This window comes from Euprymna scolopes, chromosome 46, assembly GCF_053919585.1.
Source record: "Euprymna scolopes isolate OS-2025 chromosome 46, ASM5391958v1, whole genome shotgun sequence".
Lineage (NCBI taxonomy): Eukaryota > Metazoa > Mollusca > Cephalopoda > Sepiida > Sepiolidae > Euprymna > Euprymna scolopes.
Window position 1 is genome coordinate 89,959,411 of NC_136527.1, and position 19,293 is coordinate 89,978,703.

General features: G+C 35.9%; 1 protein-coding gene across 1 annotated transcript in view; it reads right to left on the minus strand.

Moving 5' to 3' along the window:
* LOC145270179 (uncharacterized) overlaps window positions 1–19,293 on the minus strand; it is a 179,457-nt gene that overhangs the window by 126,693 nt on the left and 33,471 nt on the right. Inside the window, exons 5-7 of the mRNA XM_080125806.1 lie at window positions 18,112–19,238; window positions 16,616–17,649; window positions 7,179–7,710 (exon numbers count right to left, since the gene is read on the minus strand). Of these exons, the coding sequence (XP_079981932.1) occupies window positions 7,179–7,710; window positions 16,616–17,649; window positions 18,112–19,238 (2,693 nt within the window). The remainder of the gene's footprint in view (window positions 1–7,178; window positions 7,711–16,615; window positions 17,650–18,111; window positions 19,239–19,293) is intronic.

A 19,293-nucleotide genomic window follows, 5' to 3' on the forward strand; every position in this document is an offset into this window, starting at 1 on the left:
AAGGAATGGACAAAATGTGAAAAAGCTTTGAATTGAATTTGTGAAAAACTTTTAGCATTAAATTTTTTTGATTCATATGGCGCCAGATGCCGTCTGAAGTCCAATCAAATGTTCAAATATTTTTTCGCATCTACTTGCCAAATATCTAGGTGTTGCTTCTCAGAGAGTTTTCAGTTAAAAGATTTCAAACGAATGGGCAAGTTTTATTTTCTTGGAACTGTGTTGTCTGTTAAAATTATACATGAATATTTCAATAAATTTATCAAAGTCTTGGATAAAATACATAAAGGGAAAACATTTACAAATTTGCGCCAAATTAAAAAAAATAAATTATATCTACATTTAAAAGCAGCTTCCCTGCAATGATAATTTACTTTTTTGGGTGATATTTGTGAACCCACTAAAAACAAAATTTTTTTTAGAATTTTTTTTTTTTTTTACAGTGGTCACCACTTATCAAGGCCCGGAAGCCACTCAGGGATAAGGGTTATTGCAAGTACATTACGTTAGTGTGGAGATTTGATGAAGTGTTTACTTAAGGGGGCGGTTCATTAGGAATTTGTTAACGTTGGACTTGAACACATCCAAGTTGTAGTCAGGTGGGAAGCAGGCAGACGGAACAGAGTTCCACAGGCGTACAGTTCTAAGAAAGAAGCTTTGTTCATGGAATCCACGTTTTGATTTAGGCACAGATAAAGAGTGGGGGAAGTTTTTCACAGTAGATTCGGCTAGATGGGTGTTTTTCATGAAAGATTGGCGAGGGGGGACCAGAGATTGGAGTTCAGACGAGCACCTGCCATGGAAATAACGATAAAACAAGGATAGGCTCGCAACATCTTTTCTATGGGAGAGAGGTTGCAGGGTAGAGAAAAGGGCATCCCCCACTAAGCCGCGAAGTCTATTTTGTACTCTGTCAAGGCAGGATAGGCTGTTTTTAGCAACTCCTGCCCAGATATGGCAGCAGTACTCCATCCTTGGACGTACTTGGCTTTTATATAGATAGAGAATTGCATCAGTAGTGAGATATCTTCTGGAGCGGTAGAAGGATCCCACCATCTTTCCAGCGACCTTGGCAACAGACTTGATGTACGTGTTCCATTTCAGATCAGGGGTAAAGGTCAAACCCAGAAGCTTGTCAAAACACGGGGCCTCTCTCAGACGAGAGCCATCCATCCCAATTGATGCCAGATGGGGATCAGAGCGTTGATTTAGGATGGAGGGTAAGTAGCACATATAAACTTAGGGCAATTATTGAATAAATATTGATTGAAAATTATTGAATAAATATCGATTGAAAATAGCTTGTTGTTCAAGAGTCTTTTTAAAAAGTGGCTACCTCTCCCCCAAAATTATATTGAAAAAAATATCTTAAAATGGTACGGGTTATGCTCCTATTTACTTGCCTCCCCTAGAGTGTTAGTCAGACACAAGTCACTTTTTAATGTGAGGAATATCCAGCTCCCCCACCCCTAAAAAAGGAACACTCTGGGTCAGAACAAAGAATAAATATTAGCTCGGTCTAGAAGGATTTCTCCTTTACTGAAACGAGTAGAGAATAGGTGACGTGTAGCATTAGAACAGATACTACACTTTGTTAATATTTCGATTGATGTAACCTCCGACCGGAATTTTGTGCAGATTCTCGAGTTCAGCAGGAAAACCTGAACAATTTAATTTTAATTTTTTTTTAATTGGGCTGAGAAATGGGGGTTTGGGTTAGGGTTAGGCTGAGGAATGGGGGTTTGGGGGCCCTCTTAAAACAATGTCTCCCGCAAGAACTGTTCTAAAATTTATTTTCAATCGATATTTATTCAAAAATTGCCCTATTTTCCTAGCCGACTAAAATGGCCCTTTTTCCGTTGCCCTTTTTTCTGTTGCCCAATTTTTTTAAATTCACAAAGTTAATGTAAAATGATCACCAGTTTCCGGGCCATTCTAATTATTTTAAAGCATTTGAGTAAGTTTTTTACGTCTGACCCTCAAATCCAATCAGCAAAATAATAAAACCACAAGAAATTGCTTTATTTTTCGTATTATCACCCCGACTGAGGGTTAATAGGAAGAGGTTGTGTCTTTTATGACTTTTGACATATTGTATATTGTATACTACAGTTTGATAAAGAACATGAACATGGCAAAAATTAAAAACACACAAAATCTGTTAGATGTTCTTACAACAATGTTTGGATGAAAAGAGGTGATCATTTTATGTTAAATATATACGTGAAATTGTTTACAAGCAATGGCCTAAAAAATGAAGAATCCTGAAAAAAAAAAACACAACGATAATTTCATGAGACTACAGTATTTACATGCACCGTTTTACACGTAACTGTTAAAACTTGCATAAAAAACATTACATATAGACATTCATAATTATGAAAAAAAAAAAAAAATCCAACGATTTATTTATGAATTTAATGTGCAGGGTCAGTTTCACACATAAATTAAACATCTTTTTGCGAAACATTCTAGTGTGTTAGGCCAGTTTACCAAAAAACAAAATACTTTTTTTCTATTAGAGATAAATTATGTGCATTTATTTGGGTGGGATGTCTATGTTTTTAAGTGATTACACATGTATATATATATATATATATATATATATATATATATATATATATTATTCCTTAATTGGAATTCATTTTTTTGAGATGAGCATTATATATATTAATTTATTTTTATTTCGGACTATTATTCTCATCTTTATTGGTTGTTGTTTTTTTTTTGTTTATCTTTTATTGGTTTTGTTTATTCACAACGTTTCGGCCAACTATTCCTCTGGCCTTCGTCAGGTGGTAACCGCGACGGATAGGAACTTCGAATCTCCTAACTGCATTCTCAGCCATCACTGCCATCCGTAGTTGTTGTCGTCTCACCACATTTTTGACCAATTAAACCTTTGGCACGCTTTGGATGGGATTGAAATCGCTATCTTCAGACAATGTTCATCTGGAACTGTAGAGATTCAACATCTCTATCAACTGCGCCACGGCCCCGAAGGGCGATCAAGGTTGGATTATTTGATCTTATAAATCCACGTTTATTTATTATCTGATCTTCCATAGTCGGGTCCGTACCGATTGGTATATATATTATTCCTTAATTGGAATTCATTTTTTTGAGATGAGCATTATATATATATCACTTTATTTTTATTTCGGACTATTATTCTCATCTTTATTAGTTGTTTTATTTTGTTTATCTTTTATTACACATGGTTTTACGACGTTGCTAATCGAACTAACGTTAATGGGAAACAATTTAGTTAGCATCCATGAAGAATTCAAATGGCCCAGAAATGATGATTATTTTACGTTAACTTTATATTCGAAACTTATCTCCCACTCTAAATACTAAAATGATTGCTTTTCTTTCCCTCAAGATTTTTGAGAGTTTCACACTTAATCATTTATAGCAGTAATATTTCAATTTGGAATGGAGATTTAGCTGAGTGTTAATTTACAAATTTCTTCTTTTTTTTTTTTTTGCATCTCATTTTTGTTTTGTTTTTGTTTACAGCAAAAGAGGATAATTGTTCGCAATAAATAAACAGCTAAACTTTGGAATTCCCTTTCTTGCTACCAGCTACCCTGACTTTACTGATAGGCAGAAGTTTAAATGTAATGTAAACCAACATCTTGTTCCTCTTCTCTAAGCATGGCCCCAAATCAATTTAATAACCCACCAACTTTTTTATAATTAAAATAACATTTTCATTTCATTCATAGAGAGAAGGCACTGAATACTTAACAAAGTCCATGTCCTCCCCATGTTAAAAATGGTTTTCTAAATAGTAACATTATTATTTAGAAATATGTTCGTAACAATGGGGGGGGGGGGCATTGTTAAATATTTTGTTCTTGCATCGTTTTCTCATTTTAACTACCAATCGTCGACTATTTTTAACTGTTTATGAAAACTTTCAAGTAGTATGTAGTATACTAATGATGAACTGATACAATCTGGCTTTGTTTTAAAATCAAAATAAATCTTTTATTTTCTTAAAATTTTCAATCAATTAGAAGGAACACATTTGAGAAAAAAATATGTGCAGAAATTAGTACGTCTTCTTTAATAATTTTAAAATTTATAAAAACGTTTCTCTAATTGAATATTTATAAATATTAAAAGAATCAGAATTGGGAATTTAGAATGGAATCTATAATTGTATCTGTAAAAAATTTGGAATTGTCCCATCGCTAATAACAATCTGATTTACATTTGGTTTTGCCTGGATCCAATATTTTCCACCATTTTATGCCACCTATACAACAATGGTTATAGTTTTGTTTATATTGAAAGTTTTTGTTTCATATACTAATTTTTAAAATATTAAATTGTTAAAACTAAACTTTAATGTTCATAAATTTTTTTTAAATATTAAATTCATATACTTTAATATTCATAATAAATTTTTTGAATATTAAATTAATATACTTTAATATTCATAATAAATTTTTTGAATATTAAATTCATATACTTTAATATTCATAATAAATTTTTTAAAATATTAAATTCATATAATTTGATATTCATAATAAATTTTTTAAATATTAAATACATATACTTTAATATTCATAATAATTTTTTTAAATATTAAATTAATATACTTTAATATTCATAATAAATTTTTTTAAATATTAAATTCATATACTTTAATATTCATAATAAATTTTTTTTAATATTAAATTCATATACTTTAATATTCATGATAAATTTTTTAAATATTAAATAAATATACTTTAATATTCATAATAAAATTTTTAAATATTAAATTAATATTCATAAAATGTTGATGTTTATGAATACTTTGTGAGGAATTTTCTGTTTTATTGCAGTTTAAAATATCCTGATCATTATTGGACAACTCTTGTAAAAATGGTTTTATAAAATGTAGTTTCTTTTTTAATCGTTTAATCATAAGAAATAAACATCACAAGTCTTTGTTATATTTTTATAACCTATATATCGAAACACGCACATGATACTATCGAATGTGATAATCCTTATGGTAAGTAACCGATACTTGCTAGATATCGGTTATTACCATAGTGAGGTTGTAGGATGGACGGAGATTGACGAGAGAGAGAAAACGAACGAGGAATATCGTGCTCGGTGGATATCAGACTGACTACTACCCCGGATGTCGCCAGGGGCCGTAACTCCTGTGACACCTGCGGTGGTCTCCCTTTATTTGGTAAAGACATTACATCGAAGTATCCAAAATATTGTAACAAAAAAATAAAAAAGAGGAAAAAGGTTTTCTGAACAATGGAGAATGAGTTATTCACTAGGTGTATCAGAATTTTTGTAGGAATTTTTGACACCCCTAACACGAAACTGCGAATAAAATATAAAAAAAAATCGTAATTTCTCTTTTAAACGTGGGTTGTTTATTTTCTTTATGGAGTATACTTCCAAAATAAACTATTAAAGTTGTTTTAAAAGTAATAGAAATATTTTTTTAAAAATAGTAATGAAATTAATTGAATTTTACGAACTCAATATTTTTCAATTTTTAAACTTTAAAAATCTATCAAAATTTTTCTATTGGTTCTATTTTTACGATATTTTCAGGGTCAGTGTGAAATTTTATGCTCTTTCCAATAAACCGAATATAATATTTTAGACAAACGTTTTTTTTAATTCACGCCTCCCCCTCCATTTTGAAATGTCTATTTAAAAGTGAATAATTAATTTACTCACCAAAGTTTTATATATCACAAATTGAAGATAAAAGAGGGAAAATATTTATCTGCAGAACAGTGGAGAGGAAGTTGTTCACTAAAGTACACAAAAGGGGAACTGAAAGGGGATTGTTAATCAAGGTGTAGCAGACAAAACGACAATAAAGTTGGATATATTTAGGGTATACAGGGTGACCCAAAAAAAACAGAGGACATTCAAGTGTTTTTCTGAGCATTTTACAGTCAACAGAGAGAAAAAAGCCAAAGGCCCTAGTGTTTTGATGTGATGTTTTGAATATAATGAACTAGTTATGACCAAAGTCTCATTTCGTTTGGACAAAACACTAAGAAACGGGGCCTAATTAGAGTTGGGCCCCCGTTTTATTTGGGGGGAGGTCACCCTGTAGTAGTGAATTTTGCAACAGTTTCTGAAAGTTAAGAACTCTTGGGTTTGCAGCAGTTGACGCCAGTTCCAGTTGAGGACATTTGTAGCTTGGATCAGGAGAGTTTTCGATCAAGATGAGCTGATATGAACATGGGTTCAACGGGACGTAAATGTGGACTGTAATAAACTCCGACACATAAGCGCAGTAAACGAGAACGTGTTTTTATTGCAATGATGTACAACTGTCATGGCGTCCACATGTGTGATGAAATGCGGATGTTAGTTGGTTTCTTAGTTCAAGGGAAACTACTCTGTCTGGACCTTATTTACATATTTACATAATTCTGAACTATGGGGGGAGGGGAGAGAGATTTAATCATTAAATCTCTCTCCCCTCCCCCCATAGTTCAGAATTACTTGCTTGCTTATGTGACAGCCTTTTAAGTGCTTTGGTTTTTAGTTATGAGGTTACGTGTTCATATATATATGTTGTGTTGTTGTATCATAAAGGGGATCGTATGTGATCTCTTATCAGGGTTAACGTTGTGTGATCATCTAGTGGTCAGTCTATTAAATAATATGTTCATATGCCGTTGTGTGTGTGTGTGTGTATATGTGTGTGTTACATGTATTTTCGGACATACCTTCTGCATCGTGGATGTTGGTCCATCTGAATTGATCTCATCTTAGAGGGACGAAGATTCAATCACACCAAAACGATGAATTGGTTTTATAGTTTATTTCACTTTCCAGATGTCTCGCAGAAGGATGAAAAGTGAATCTCTGGCTTGTGTGGTTTCTCTTGGTCTCATTTCTACATACGTCAGCATCCCCCCCCCCCCAGTGAAGGGGAAGAGACATCTGTGAAGCCGTCCATTGCCTTCTAAGTCCAAACCAAATCTCCTCGATTCAGCTAACCTGATCACATGACTCACACGCAATCCGATCAGCTGACCCTCACTTCTGATCAATGTGTCATAGCATAATCTGTTGTACATGAAAAGGCCTTTATGAGTATTAATAGTTGTTAATTTTCTTGATTTTTTCGTCCAGCAATAATTGCTGGTAAACTTGGCTTAAATCTAACTTGGTATGAGACTCACCTCCTCCTAATGTCCCATATAGATCTTCCATTTTTGATATCGGATAATTATCCAATTTAGCGGCTGGATTAATTGTCACTTTATAATCACCACGAATGCGTACAGACTGATCCGCTTTTAAAATAGGTACTATTGGTGTAGTCCATTCAGAGAATTCAACTGGTGAAATTGTTCCTTCTTTTTGCAGTCTCCCTGATTCATCTTCTATTTTTTTCTTTAGCATATAGGGTACTGACCTTGGTTTGAAATGCCTGGGTTTTGCTTCTGGGTCTACATACAAACTGGCATAGGTTCCTTTCACTTGACCAAACTTCCCATCGAACACACCCTCATGCTTTGCTAATATTTCTTCCAGTTTGTCTTGGTCTGCCTCTTTCACTGTTTGCACCTTGAAAAGCTCTTTCCATGGCAATCTCACGTGTTGCAGCCAGTTTCTGCCCAGGAGTGTGGGTGAATCCCCCTCTACCACAATTAACGGTAATTCCACCCTCCGACTGTCCAACAGCACTGGAACTTTCGTTTGTCCGATCACCTGAATAAAATTTCACGTATAAGACTTAAGACATACTTTTGTGGGTTACAACAAGATCAAAGTGTAGTATCTGTTCTTCAGATGCTGCACTTCTATTTCTTGTTCTCTTTCGGTGGAGGAGAAATCCTTCACGACTGAGACAATTTTTATTTTTGTACCTTTTCTCCACGTTAAAAAACGACCCTGGTGTCTAACTCTGTCCCGTGGGGAGGCATAGTAAATAGGTACAACAACTATTTATTGCCCATTTTTTTTTTTCACATTTCCGTCCCATTATCGTTACAGATGCTCCTGTATCTATCTCCATAAAAACCCTCTTGTTACAAATGTTGATATCTACACAATAGAAGTCCATTCTTTCCAGTGGCGCTCTGATTCTATTTATGGTATAAACTTCCTCGGAATTATCTGAGTCAGTGCCTTCCACTTCTATATGCCTCACCAAATGTTTTTTCTTTTCTACCTCATTGGCGGGTTTCATTTTATGTTTAATTTTAAGCATTTATCCGCTATGTGCCCTTGTCTTTTACAATAGTGACACATGGCATATCTAAAAGGGCACTTACTTGCTTCGTGTGTTGCTCCACAATGGGTACATTCTTCTTCCGACTTTTCATGCGGTCTATTTTCATGTTTTATTTTTTCGGACTGTTCACGTGGTGGTGCGAAAATTTTGTTTACTTCCATTTTTTTTGTTTGAATGTTCTGTAAATGTTTGGAAGCCGATTCGATGTTGACTGCTATGTTGAAAGCTTCGTTAAAGGTGATAGTGTCTCTCTCTCTTCAGCAAGTAGTCTCCTCTGAATGTTGTCATCGTTTACTCCTACTACGAGTTTATCCCGTAGCATTTTGTCCAAAAATGTTCCAAAACGACAATCTTCACACATGTTTCTTAACTCTGCCACATAGTCTGTGATGATCGACTCGCCCGGTTGGTGGTTTCTTGTATAGAACTCTGTTATCTGAACGATCACAGACGTCTGGGTGAGGCCCCGTGTTTTGACAAGCTTCTGGGTTTGACCTTTACTCCTGATCTGAAATGGAACACGTACATCAAGTCTGTTGCCAAGGTCGCAGGAAAGATGGTGGGATCCTTCTACCGCTCCAGAAGATATCTCACTACTGATGCAATTCTCTATCTATATAAAAGCCAAGTACGGCCAAGGATGGAATACTGTTGCCATATCTGGGCAGGAGCTGCCAAAAACAGCCTATCATGCCTTGACAGAGTACAAAATAGACTTCGTGGTTTAGTGGGGGATGCCCTTTTCTCTACCCTGCAACCCCTCTCCCACAGAAGAGACGTTGCGAGCCTATCCTTGTTTTATCGTTATTTTCATGGCAGGTGCTCGTCTGAACTCCAATCCCTGGTCCCCCCTCGCCAAACTTTCACGAAAAACACCCGTCTAGCTGAATCCACTGTGAAAAATTTCCCCCACTCTATATCTGTGCCTAAATCAAAACGCGGATTCCATGAGCAAAGCTTCTTTCTTAGAACTGCACGCCTGTGGAACTCTGTTCCGTCTGCCTGCTTCCCATCTGACTACAACTTGGATGTCTTCAAGTCTAATGTTAACAAATTCCTAATGAACCGCCCCCCTAATTAAACACTTCATAAAATCTCCTCACTAACGTGATGTACTTGCAATAACCCTTATCCCTGAGTGGCTTCCGGGCCTTGATAAGTGGTGATCACTGTGTAAAAAAAAAAAAAAAAGAAAAAAAAAAAAAGTAGTTCTTCATCAGTGTGACAAGTTCGTCAAATTCTTTATCTTTCGGTTTTTCTGGTGCTAATAAACTTGATATTTGTTTGTACACCTTACTCCCACCAACCGATAAAAGAATAACTCGTCTCTTCTTCATGTGAGTCGTATACTCGGGTATATCGTTTGCTTTGAAAAAGTTTTCCAGATGCTCGATATATTGGTCCCATTGTTCACTTGAACTATCAAGCGATTCCAGCCAACCGAAAGTAGCCATAATTCATTTTTTGTTCGCATCCCCATCACCAGTTTGTAAATAAACTCACACAAGCACAGTAAACAAGAAGTTGTTTTTATTAGCCGCTATTTACAACGATGTACAACTGTCATGGCGTCCACACGTATGTGGTGAATAATTCGACCCACTGTCTTTCCAAGCTTATAACTACTCGAAAAATGTAATTCAAACCTTAATTTTTTTTTTTCAATTAAATGAGCAAGGACCAAGGTTTCATTCAAAAAAATAAATAAATAAAAATTTAAAAAAAAACGTGTTTTTAAAAAAAAAAAAAAAAAAGGTTTTAAACTTCGGACTTTACAGGTAAATTTCTAAAAAGCACTACTTTTTTTTGTTTTAAATTTGAATATATGTATATTTTATCCGCAGTTTTGTGTTAAGGGTGTCAAAAATTCCCCCCAAAAATTCTGACACACCTAAATATACACAGATGCACTAGGTGTGTCAGGAATTTCGTGAAAATATTGAATAATTCCACCACATCTTTCCAAGCTTATAACTCCTCGAAAAATATAATTCAAGCCCTAATTTTTTTTTCAATTAAAGGAGCAAGGACCAAGGTTTCATAAAAAAAAAACAAAAAAAAAACAACGTGTTTTATTTTTTTTTTAAAAGGTTTTAAAGTTCGGACTTTACAGGTAAATTTCTAAAAAAAAACAGTACTTTTTTTGTTTTAAATTTGAATATATTATTTATTGATCTTTTCTCTTCAATTTGTGATATATAACATTTTGGTGAGTAAATTAATTATTTACTTTTTAATAGACATTTAAAAATGGGAGGCGTGAATTATTCGACCCCCTGTCTTGCCAAGCTTATAACTCCTCGAAAAATGTAATTCAAGCCATAATTTTTTTTTTTTTTTCAATTAAAGGAGCAAGGACCAAGGTTCCATTAAAAAAAAAAAGAAAAAAACAAATAACGTGGTTTAAAAAAAAAGAAGGGTTTTAAACTTCAAACTTTACAGGTAAAATTCTAAAAAACACTACTTTTTTTTGTTGTTGTTTTAAATTTGAATATATTATTTATTGACCTTTTCTCTTCAATTTGTGAGTAAATTAATTATTTACTTTTCGGTGAGTAAATTAATTATTTACTTTTTAATAGACACTTGAAAATGGGGGGGGAGTTGAATTAAAAAAATAGAATCAATAGAAAAATTTTGATAGATTTTTAAAGTTTAAAAATTGAAAAATATTGAGTTCGGAAAATTCATTACTGTTTAAAAAAAAATATTTCTATTACTTTTAAAACAACTTTAATAGTTTATTTTGGAAGTATAATCCATAAAGAAAAAAAAATAACCCACTTTTAACAGAGAAATTACGAGATTTTTATATTTTATTCGCAGTTTCGTGTTAGGGGTGTCAAAAATTCCTACAAAAATTGATGCACTCTTTTCTCACCCTACACAGTGACGCAAATTTTTTTTTTTTTGTTTTTTGTTAAATATTATGACATGAGGAATCATTTCGACTTAAAAATTATTTTATTTTAAATGGAGAAAATCACATTTTAAATTTAATCAAAGTCTGTCTTATGAAACCTTGAACTTCATGAAAAGCCTTGACCTTGCTAACCAAAAAAAAAAAAACAAAAAAAAAAACGAAATGTTATCAGTGGAACGAAATGAAAAGTTGATTCCAAAAATAGTTTTATAAAAACATAATCTAAAAAACATTTTATTGAAAATTAAAATGACAGTAATTTATTCTAAATAAATCATTTTTATTAACACATTGTTTTATATGAAATATTTTTATGAAAAACTGTTTTTGGTACATAAAATAGTTTTATGAAATCATTTAATCTAAAAAAATATATATTTAAGTTAAATGACAGTTCCGCTTTCTAAATAAATTATTTTCGTTAACACATTGTTTTCAATATAATATTTTTATGGTTGCTTCAGTTTTCATTTTGGTTTCAAACTTTCAATTTTGCTTCGTTGCGTTTTTCGTTTCATATTCCGGTGATTCGCTTTTTAGGTCATCGAGTTGACGTTTTTTTTTTTTTTTTTTTTTTTTTTTTGAGCAGCCGATTGGACGCATTTAAAATTTGATTTTCGACTTAAAAATTATCTTATTTTTAGCATTTTAAGTGGAGAAAATCACATTTTAAATGTGTTCAATAATTTCCCCCACTCTTTATCTGTACCTTAACCTAAACATAGATTCTATGAACAAAGCTTCCGTTTCCTGCTTTCCTACTGACTACAATATAGTTGTCTTCAAGTCCAATGTAAACAAGTTCTTGATGAACCGCTAGGTGTATCAGAATTTTTGGGGAATTTTTTGATAACCCTAACACGAAACTGCGAATAAAATATAAAAAAAATCGTAATTCCTCTTTTAAAAGTGGGTTGTTTATTTTCTTTATGAATTATACTTCCAAAATAAACTATTAAAGTCGTATGAAAAGTAATAGAAATATTTTTTTAAAAAATAATAATGAAATTAATTGAATTTTACGAGTTCAGTATTTTTCAATTTTTAAACTTTAAAAATTTATCAAAATTTTTCTATTGATTCTATTTTTACGATATTTTCAGGATCAATGTGAAATTTTATGCTCTTTCCAATAAAACGAATATAATATTTTAGACAAACTTTTTTTTTAATTCACCCCCCCCATTTTCAAGTGTCTATTAAAAAGTAAATAATTATAAATTAAACCAAAGTTTTATAATCACAAATTGAAGATAAAAGATCAATAAATAATATATTCAAATTTAAAACAAAAAAGTACTGTTTTTTAGAAATTTACCTGTAAAGTCCGAAGTTTAAAACCCTTTTTTTTCTTTTTTTTTTTAAAAACACGTTTGTTTGTTTTTTTCATTATTATTTTTGTTTTTTTTAGTTATGTGCAATACCAGTAAAGTAAAAAGTTTAAAACCCTAAAAAAAAAAAAAAAAAAAAAAAACGTTGATTTTTCTTTTAAAGTAAAACCTCACATTTTGAAAATATTTTCCTGTAAAAACTGGACACCTACATTATTTTTTTTTCTATTTTATTCAATGTTGTTGTTTTTTTGTTTTTCTTTAGATTTTTGAAAAAAAAAATTCATTGCATGAAGAAAAAATAAAATATTTTAAATAAAAACTCATGTAATTCTTTCCGAGAATTAAAAAAAAAAAATGGAAAATTTATCGGCGGTTTTTTTTTTTAAGTAAAATTTGATGAGTGAAATGTGATCATTTTTCAAATACATTGACCCATACTTGACAGTAAACACATGTCAGAAATTCAAAGGAGAGATAAGACACATATCAGCGCTTCAAATGTTGGTTTCTTTATATAATTACTACCGGGAAATATATTGGTCTAATGTGCTGTTTTTACGTATTTATAATAATTAATTATGGCACTTTTCGGCCTCCATATTTGTCAACTGGAAGAAAGGGAGGCAATTCCACTCTGAGACCACCTGTTATTAGATTTTAAAATCGCGGTCTTTTCGGATGCTTGCTTAAAAAATTCTATTTTTGTTTTTTGTTTTTTTGTTTTTTTTGTACATGAAGGTCACTTATCAAGGCCCAGGAGCCACTCGAGGATAAGAGTTATTTTGTGTACAGAAATCAATGGGATAGTGTTGCAGTATTCATTAGTATTGGAGATTTGATAAAGTGTCATTACTTAAGGGGGCGGTTCATCAGGAATTTGTTTGTGTTGGACTTGAAGACATCCAGGTTGAAGTCAGGAGGGAAACAGGCAAGCGGAACAGAGTTCCATAGGCGTACAGTTCTAAGAAAGAAGCTTTGTTCATGGAATCTACGTTTTGATTTAGGCACAGATAAAGAGTGGGGAAAATTTTTGACAGTGGTTTCAGCTAGGCAGGTGTTTATCGTGAAAGATTGGCGAGGGGTGACCAGAGATTGGAGCTCAGACGAGCACCTGCCATGGAAATAACGATAAAACAAAGATAGGCTCACAATGTCTCTTCTGTGGGAGAGAGGTTGCAGGAAAGAGAAAGGGGCATCCCTCACTAAGCCACAAAATCTATTTTGTACTCTGTTAAGGCAGGATAGGCTGTTTTTAGCAGCTCCTGCCCAGATGTGGCAGCAGTATTCCATCCTTGGATGTACTTGGCTTTTATATAGATAGAGAATTGAATCAGTAGTGAGATATCTTCTGGAGCGGTAGAAGGATGCCAACATTTTACCAGCAACCTTGGCAACAGACTTGATGTATGTGTTCCATTTCAGATCAGGAGTATAGGTCAAGCCCAGGAGCTTGTCAAAACACGGGGCCTCTCCTAGGCAAGAGCCATCCATTTTAATGATGTGTTGCCATAGATGGTCGTGTCATCAGCATAGATGTCAACAAATGATTTTAGTATATGTTTTGGGATCATGGATGTAGATCAGGAAGAGAGTTGGGCCCAGGATGAACCCCTGAGGGACTCCAGCATTAATACTGAGGGCCTCTGATTTCTGCCCATCAACCACTACTCTTATGAGCCTATCAGAGAGAAATGATTTCATGATTGAGAAAACATTTCCAGTTATACCGTAGCTGGAAATCTTGTGAAGTAAGCCTTTATGCTACACCTTATCGAAGGCCTTTGATATGTCATAGCAATTGCCCTAGAAAGGAAGCCTTTGTCGAGAGATTCGCTAATCCTATGAGATATAACCGTTAGCACATCTGCGGTAGATCTTGCAGAACGGAAACCATATTGCATGTCACTAAGAAGGTTATTTCTGCCGAGGTGGTTGATTACTTCTCTATTTAATATGGATTCCAGCAACTTACTCATGACACACAGGAGACTTATTGGTCTGTACTTAGAGGAAGATGACTTATCACCTGAATTCTTAAATACAGGGCAAACTGATGAGGTTTTCCAGGGTGTTGGGAAGCACTTCTCCTTAAGGCAACGCTTAAACAGTTTGTAAGTATGGGAGCAAGTTCTGGTTGAAGCTATTTTAACACTATAATTGGGATGCCGTCAGAGCCAGTTGCTTTATTGAAATCAAGGTTCTAGATTAGCTTGGCGACCTCACGTACAGATATTTGTATGTTACCTAGCGTGTTGTGTGCTATAGGAGGAAATACGGGGAGTTGATGGCCTTCGTCGCATAGGGTAGAATTAGCTGCAAAGTTCTTGGCAAATAGTTTGGCCTTGTCTGATGCTGACGAGATGACCTCAGGTCCATTGATAATGGTTGGGATAGAACGCACACTTCTGTTCAGTTTGTTATTTGCCAGAACTGGTGGGAACCAAGCCGCTGATCAGCTACTTTGGATTTAACAGACTGAGCATATAACTCTCTTGCATGTTTTATTACTCAAAAACAGTGTTTGCTGGCAGTCCTGAAAGCAGCTTTAATCTCAGTACATCTGTTACGTTGGTAGCTATGGAAAAAGTGATTTCTGTGCGCGATGGCAGCAGCACCTTCTGGGGAGAACCATGGCTGGCTGTTAGGTTTTTGTTGGAATTTTTGGATGGTATGAATCGGCCTATGCCTACAATTAACCATTCGGTCAGGTCTGATACTATACAGGACACATCCTTTTTAAACATGGAATTCAGAGGTAGATCAGATATGAATGTACGGAAGCTATCCCGGTCAGCCATAGAGTATCTGTTTACAGTACGATGGAGAGGTACATCTAGAGACTTATTACATTTCATTTTTATTTTAACTGATACAACGGAGTAGTCAGAGGATCCTAGAGGAGATAGAACGGAACATGAACATGAACATAGCTCAGGGGAAGTTGAGAGAAAAAGGTCTAAAAGGCTTGCATACTGACCGGTAGTATCGGGCACACGGGTGGGCTCGCGAACAATCTGAGCGAGGTCATAGGCAATGGCAAAATCATGACAGACCCTCCCTCATCGTCCGTCTTATTTGAATGGGTCAGCAATGCCACGTTATGGACATTGAAGTCACCGCAGATGTGAATGTTAGCCGAGGGGTGTGCAGACAGGATGTGGTCTATTTTATCAGATGTACTGTTAAAGATATTAACTCCGCTGTTGTGGGGGCGATAGAGGGCAAATATAAATGCAGTGGTGTAAGCAAGTGCAACCCAGAAGCACATATAAGGTAAATTAGGGTCTTTTCTGGAAATATCCCTGCCACACGGTGTGATAATCCTTATGGTAAGTAACCGATACTTGCTAGATATCGGTTATTACCATAGTGAGGTTGTAGGATGGACGGAGATTGAAGAGAGAGAGAGAACGAACGAGGAATATCGTGCTCGGTGGATATCAGACTGACCACTACCCCGGATGTCGCCAGGGGCCGTAACTCCTGTGACACCTGCGGTGGTCTCCCTTTATTTGGTAAAGACATTACAATGCTCTTTTTTTTTTTTTTTTTTTTTTTTTTTAAAAGGTTTATTTTATTATTATTTTTTTTTATATTCATCAAGGAGTTTGTTCATGCGTGGTGTGACTGGAGTGTTTGCGTTGCTGGGTTGGAGGGAAGCATCTGTCAACCTAAGGGAAAGAAAATGATAATTATGAATTATTATGTACAGGGGTATTTGTAGCATTTAGCAATCAAATCTTTTGAGCGTCTGAGGTTTGAAGAGTGTTGTCCCTGGTTTTCTTTAGATTTTGGTGATGCTGTCACATGCATGTGTCCCTCATCTTCAGATGAAGAGTATTCAGGTGGGTCTGGGTCATGTGTGAGGTTTCTTAGTGGCTTAGGGATTTTTTTGAAGAAGCTGGCATTTCTTGTAATTTGATTGTCCTTGTGTGTGGCAGTAATCATGGATCCCTTTTTTTTTGTTATGGTTAATGGGTTAGGTTGATAGGGGGTGTGTGCCTTTGAAGTGTGGTCGCTTTTTACAACGACGGTGTCACCCACACTCAGATTATTGGGCTTTACGTATACTTTTCTGTCAGCATATTTCTTTATTGTTTTCTTGGCTTGAGTGTCACGTACCCTAATGCTATGGTCTCCAACTATAGGTGCAACTAGGTGTGGCAGGCGGTTTTTTATGGTCCGGCCAAATAGAATTGAGGCTGGGGAAACACCGGTGGTGCAGTGCGGTGTCGTTCGGTAATCTAACAGGAATTTGAATAGCTCCTGCTTCCAGCTTTGGCCTTTGATTAAGGCGGCTTTGATGGATTTTTTTACAGTGCGCATGAAGCGTTCTGTTTCAGCATTGGCCTGGGGCCATAGAGGTGTTATCTTCCTGTGTCTGAAACCGGTGACGGAGGCATAGGTTTTGAAATCATAGCTGTTGAATGGTGGGCCATTGTCTGTTTTGAGGGATACTGGTACCCCGAATTCGGCAAATATCTTGTCTAAACGGGGTATGACCGAGTTTGTTGAGATAGAGTCCAGGATATCGACAACAACGTAGCGTGAGTACTCGTCTGTGACAACAAGAAGATATTTCCCATTCTGGAGATGTCCAAAGTCAGCACTAACCTCTGTCCATGGGGCTGCTGGTAGTGGGGACATTTTCTGCGGCTCCCTTGCCGTTTTATGAGTGCTGATCTGACAGGTGTGACAGTTCCTGATGTTTTCTTCTACTAAAGGCTGCATGTTTTTAAACCAGACTTTTTCCCGGAGGAGGGCCGTGGATTTCACGACGCCTTGATGGCCGGCATGGGCTATTTTGGCAGCTCTGTTTTGTAGGGTCTCAGGTAGCACTATCCGGCGCCCTTTCAGAATGATACTGTCCTCATGTGCTAGTGATAGTTCATCACGGTTGGCATGTAGGGTGAGAAACGTGGCTTTGTTTATGCCGTCATTGGCACCTTGCCATTTGTTGGTGAGGATGGCTTGAATGACTGCAGTGAGCGTCTTGTCTTTCGCAGTTTCCATTGCAACTTCATCAATTGTCATTGCTTTGGGGGTCGACGTTGAGAGAATATAGTTTATATACTCCTCCGCTATTTTCTGCTCCCTGTTGCTTGGTGGTAGATGTACTGGATGGCGGCTGAGATAGTCGGCTGGGTTGTCATGACCTGGTCGGTATGTGACAGTCATATTGTATGGCTGTGTTCTCAAAACCCAGCGTTCAATGCGCGCAGATAGTTGGGAGCGGGTGTTATTAAAGATCGATGTTAAGGGCTTATGATCTGTGTGAACCGTGAATGGGCCCCAAAGATATATATGTGAAAGTGTTCACATGCCCACGTGATGGCGAGGGCCTCCCGCTCTGTTTGAGAGTATCTTTGTTCCACTGTGGATAGTGCTCGGCTTGCAAATTGTACTACCCGCCCGTCTTGTGATAGTACAGCAGATATGCCTACAACACTGGCATCGGTATATATCTCAGTATGTTTGTTAGGGTCGAAGTAGGCAAGTGTGGTGCTCAGTCCAGGACCACTGAGTGTTTTTTTTTGTTAGCTGACGCAGTACATGAGTCAGGGTTGCGTAGTCTGGAATGAATTGTGCACCACAAAAGTTGGTCATCCCCAACAAACTTCTTACTTCTGATGCGTTTTGGGGGTCTGGTAATTCGAGGATTGTTTTTATTTTACGGTTACTTGGGCTGATGCCTTCATTACCGAATGTGTGTCCGAGGAATTCCAATGACCTCTTGTTGTATTCACATTTGCTGCTATTCAGTGTTAGGCCTTTTTTGCGTAGTCGTTGAAATACTTTCTGGAGATTTCCGTCGTGGTCTTGCTGGTCCAATCCAAAGCAAAGAATGTCATCACTGATGTTGATGGCTCCCTCAATCCCTGCGAGTGCCTGGCTAATCTCTTCCTGAAATATTTCGCTGGCAGAGTTGACACCGAAAAATAGTCTTTTGTATCTATATAGGCCCAGGTGTGTTGCGAACGTGGTAATGTATCGGGATTCTTCAGCTAGTTCCAACTGGTTGTAGCCCTGATTGAGGTCTAACTTGCTAAAGACACTGGCTCCCGATAGAATGGCCTTCAGCTCATCAAGTGTGGGCGTAGGGTGACGTTCCCTTTTGATAGCTTTGTTTGCCGCTCTCATATCAATGCAAACTCTGATTTTATTTTGGTCTTTCTTAGGTACCACCACAATAGGGGATACCCATGGGGTTGGTCCTTCCGCTTTTTCAATCACCCCCAGTTTCTCGTCTTTCTGTATTAGCTCTTCGATGTCCTTCCTTACATGAAAGGGGACTCTGCGGTATCTCTGAGCGATGGGTGGTATATTTTCATCTATGTGCAGATGGACTTTTTTCTCTTTAAGTTTACCTAAGCCATTGAATAGGTCTGCATAGTCCTCCAAAAGCTTAAGAGTTGTCTGCGGGATTTGTGTGTCAGAGTTGCTGATGTGGTTAACTGGGAGCTTTTTTGCTGATAAAAGTTTAAGCTTTTCACATGTTTCCCAGCCAATGATAGGTTTTTCTGGGCTTTTTATTACATGTATGTTAGCTTGGCAGGAGATGCCTCCAAACTCTAGGAGGGTCCTAAATTGGCCCAGAACTGGAGTAGTTTGCTTGACCCCAAATCCAGATATCACAGTTTTTGTCGGTCGGAGATATGGTGTCGGTTTTAAACACTTGAAATCTGCTTCAGACAAAATGTTGATAGTGGCTCCTGAATCGGCTAACACATTGAACGTTTGGTGGCTATTGCCAAAAGATATATCAAAACAGGGAAGGTTTTTCATCTTACCTGTATGAA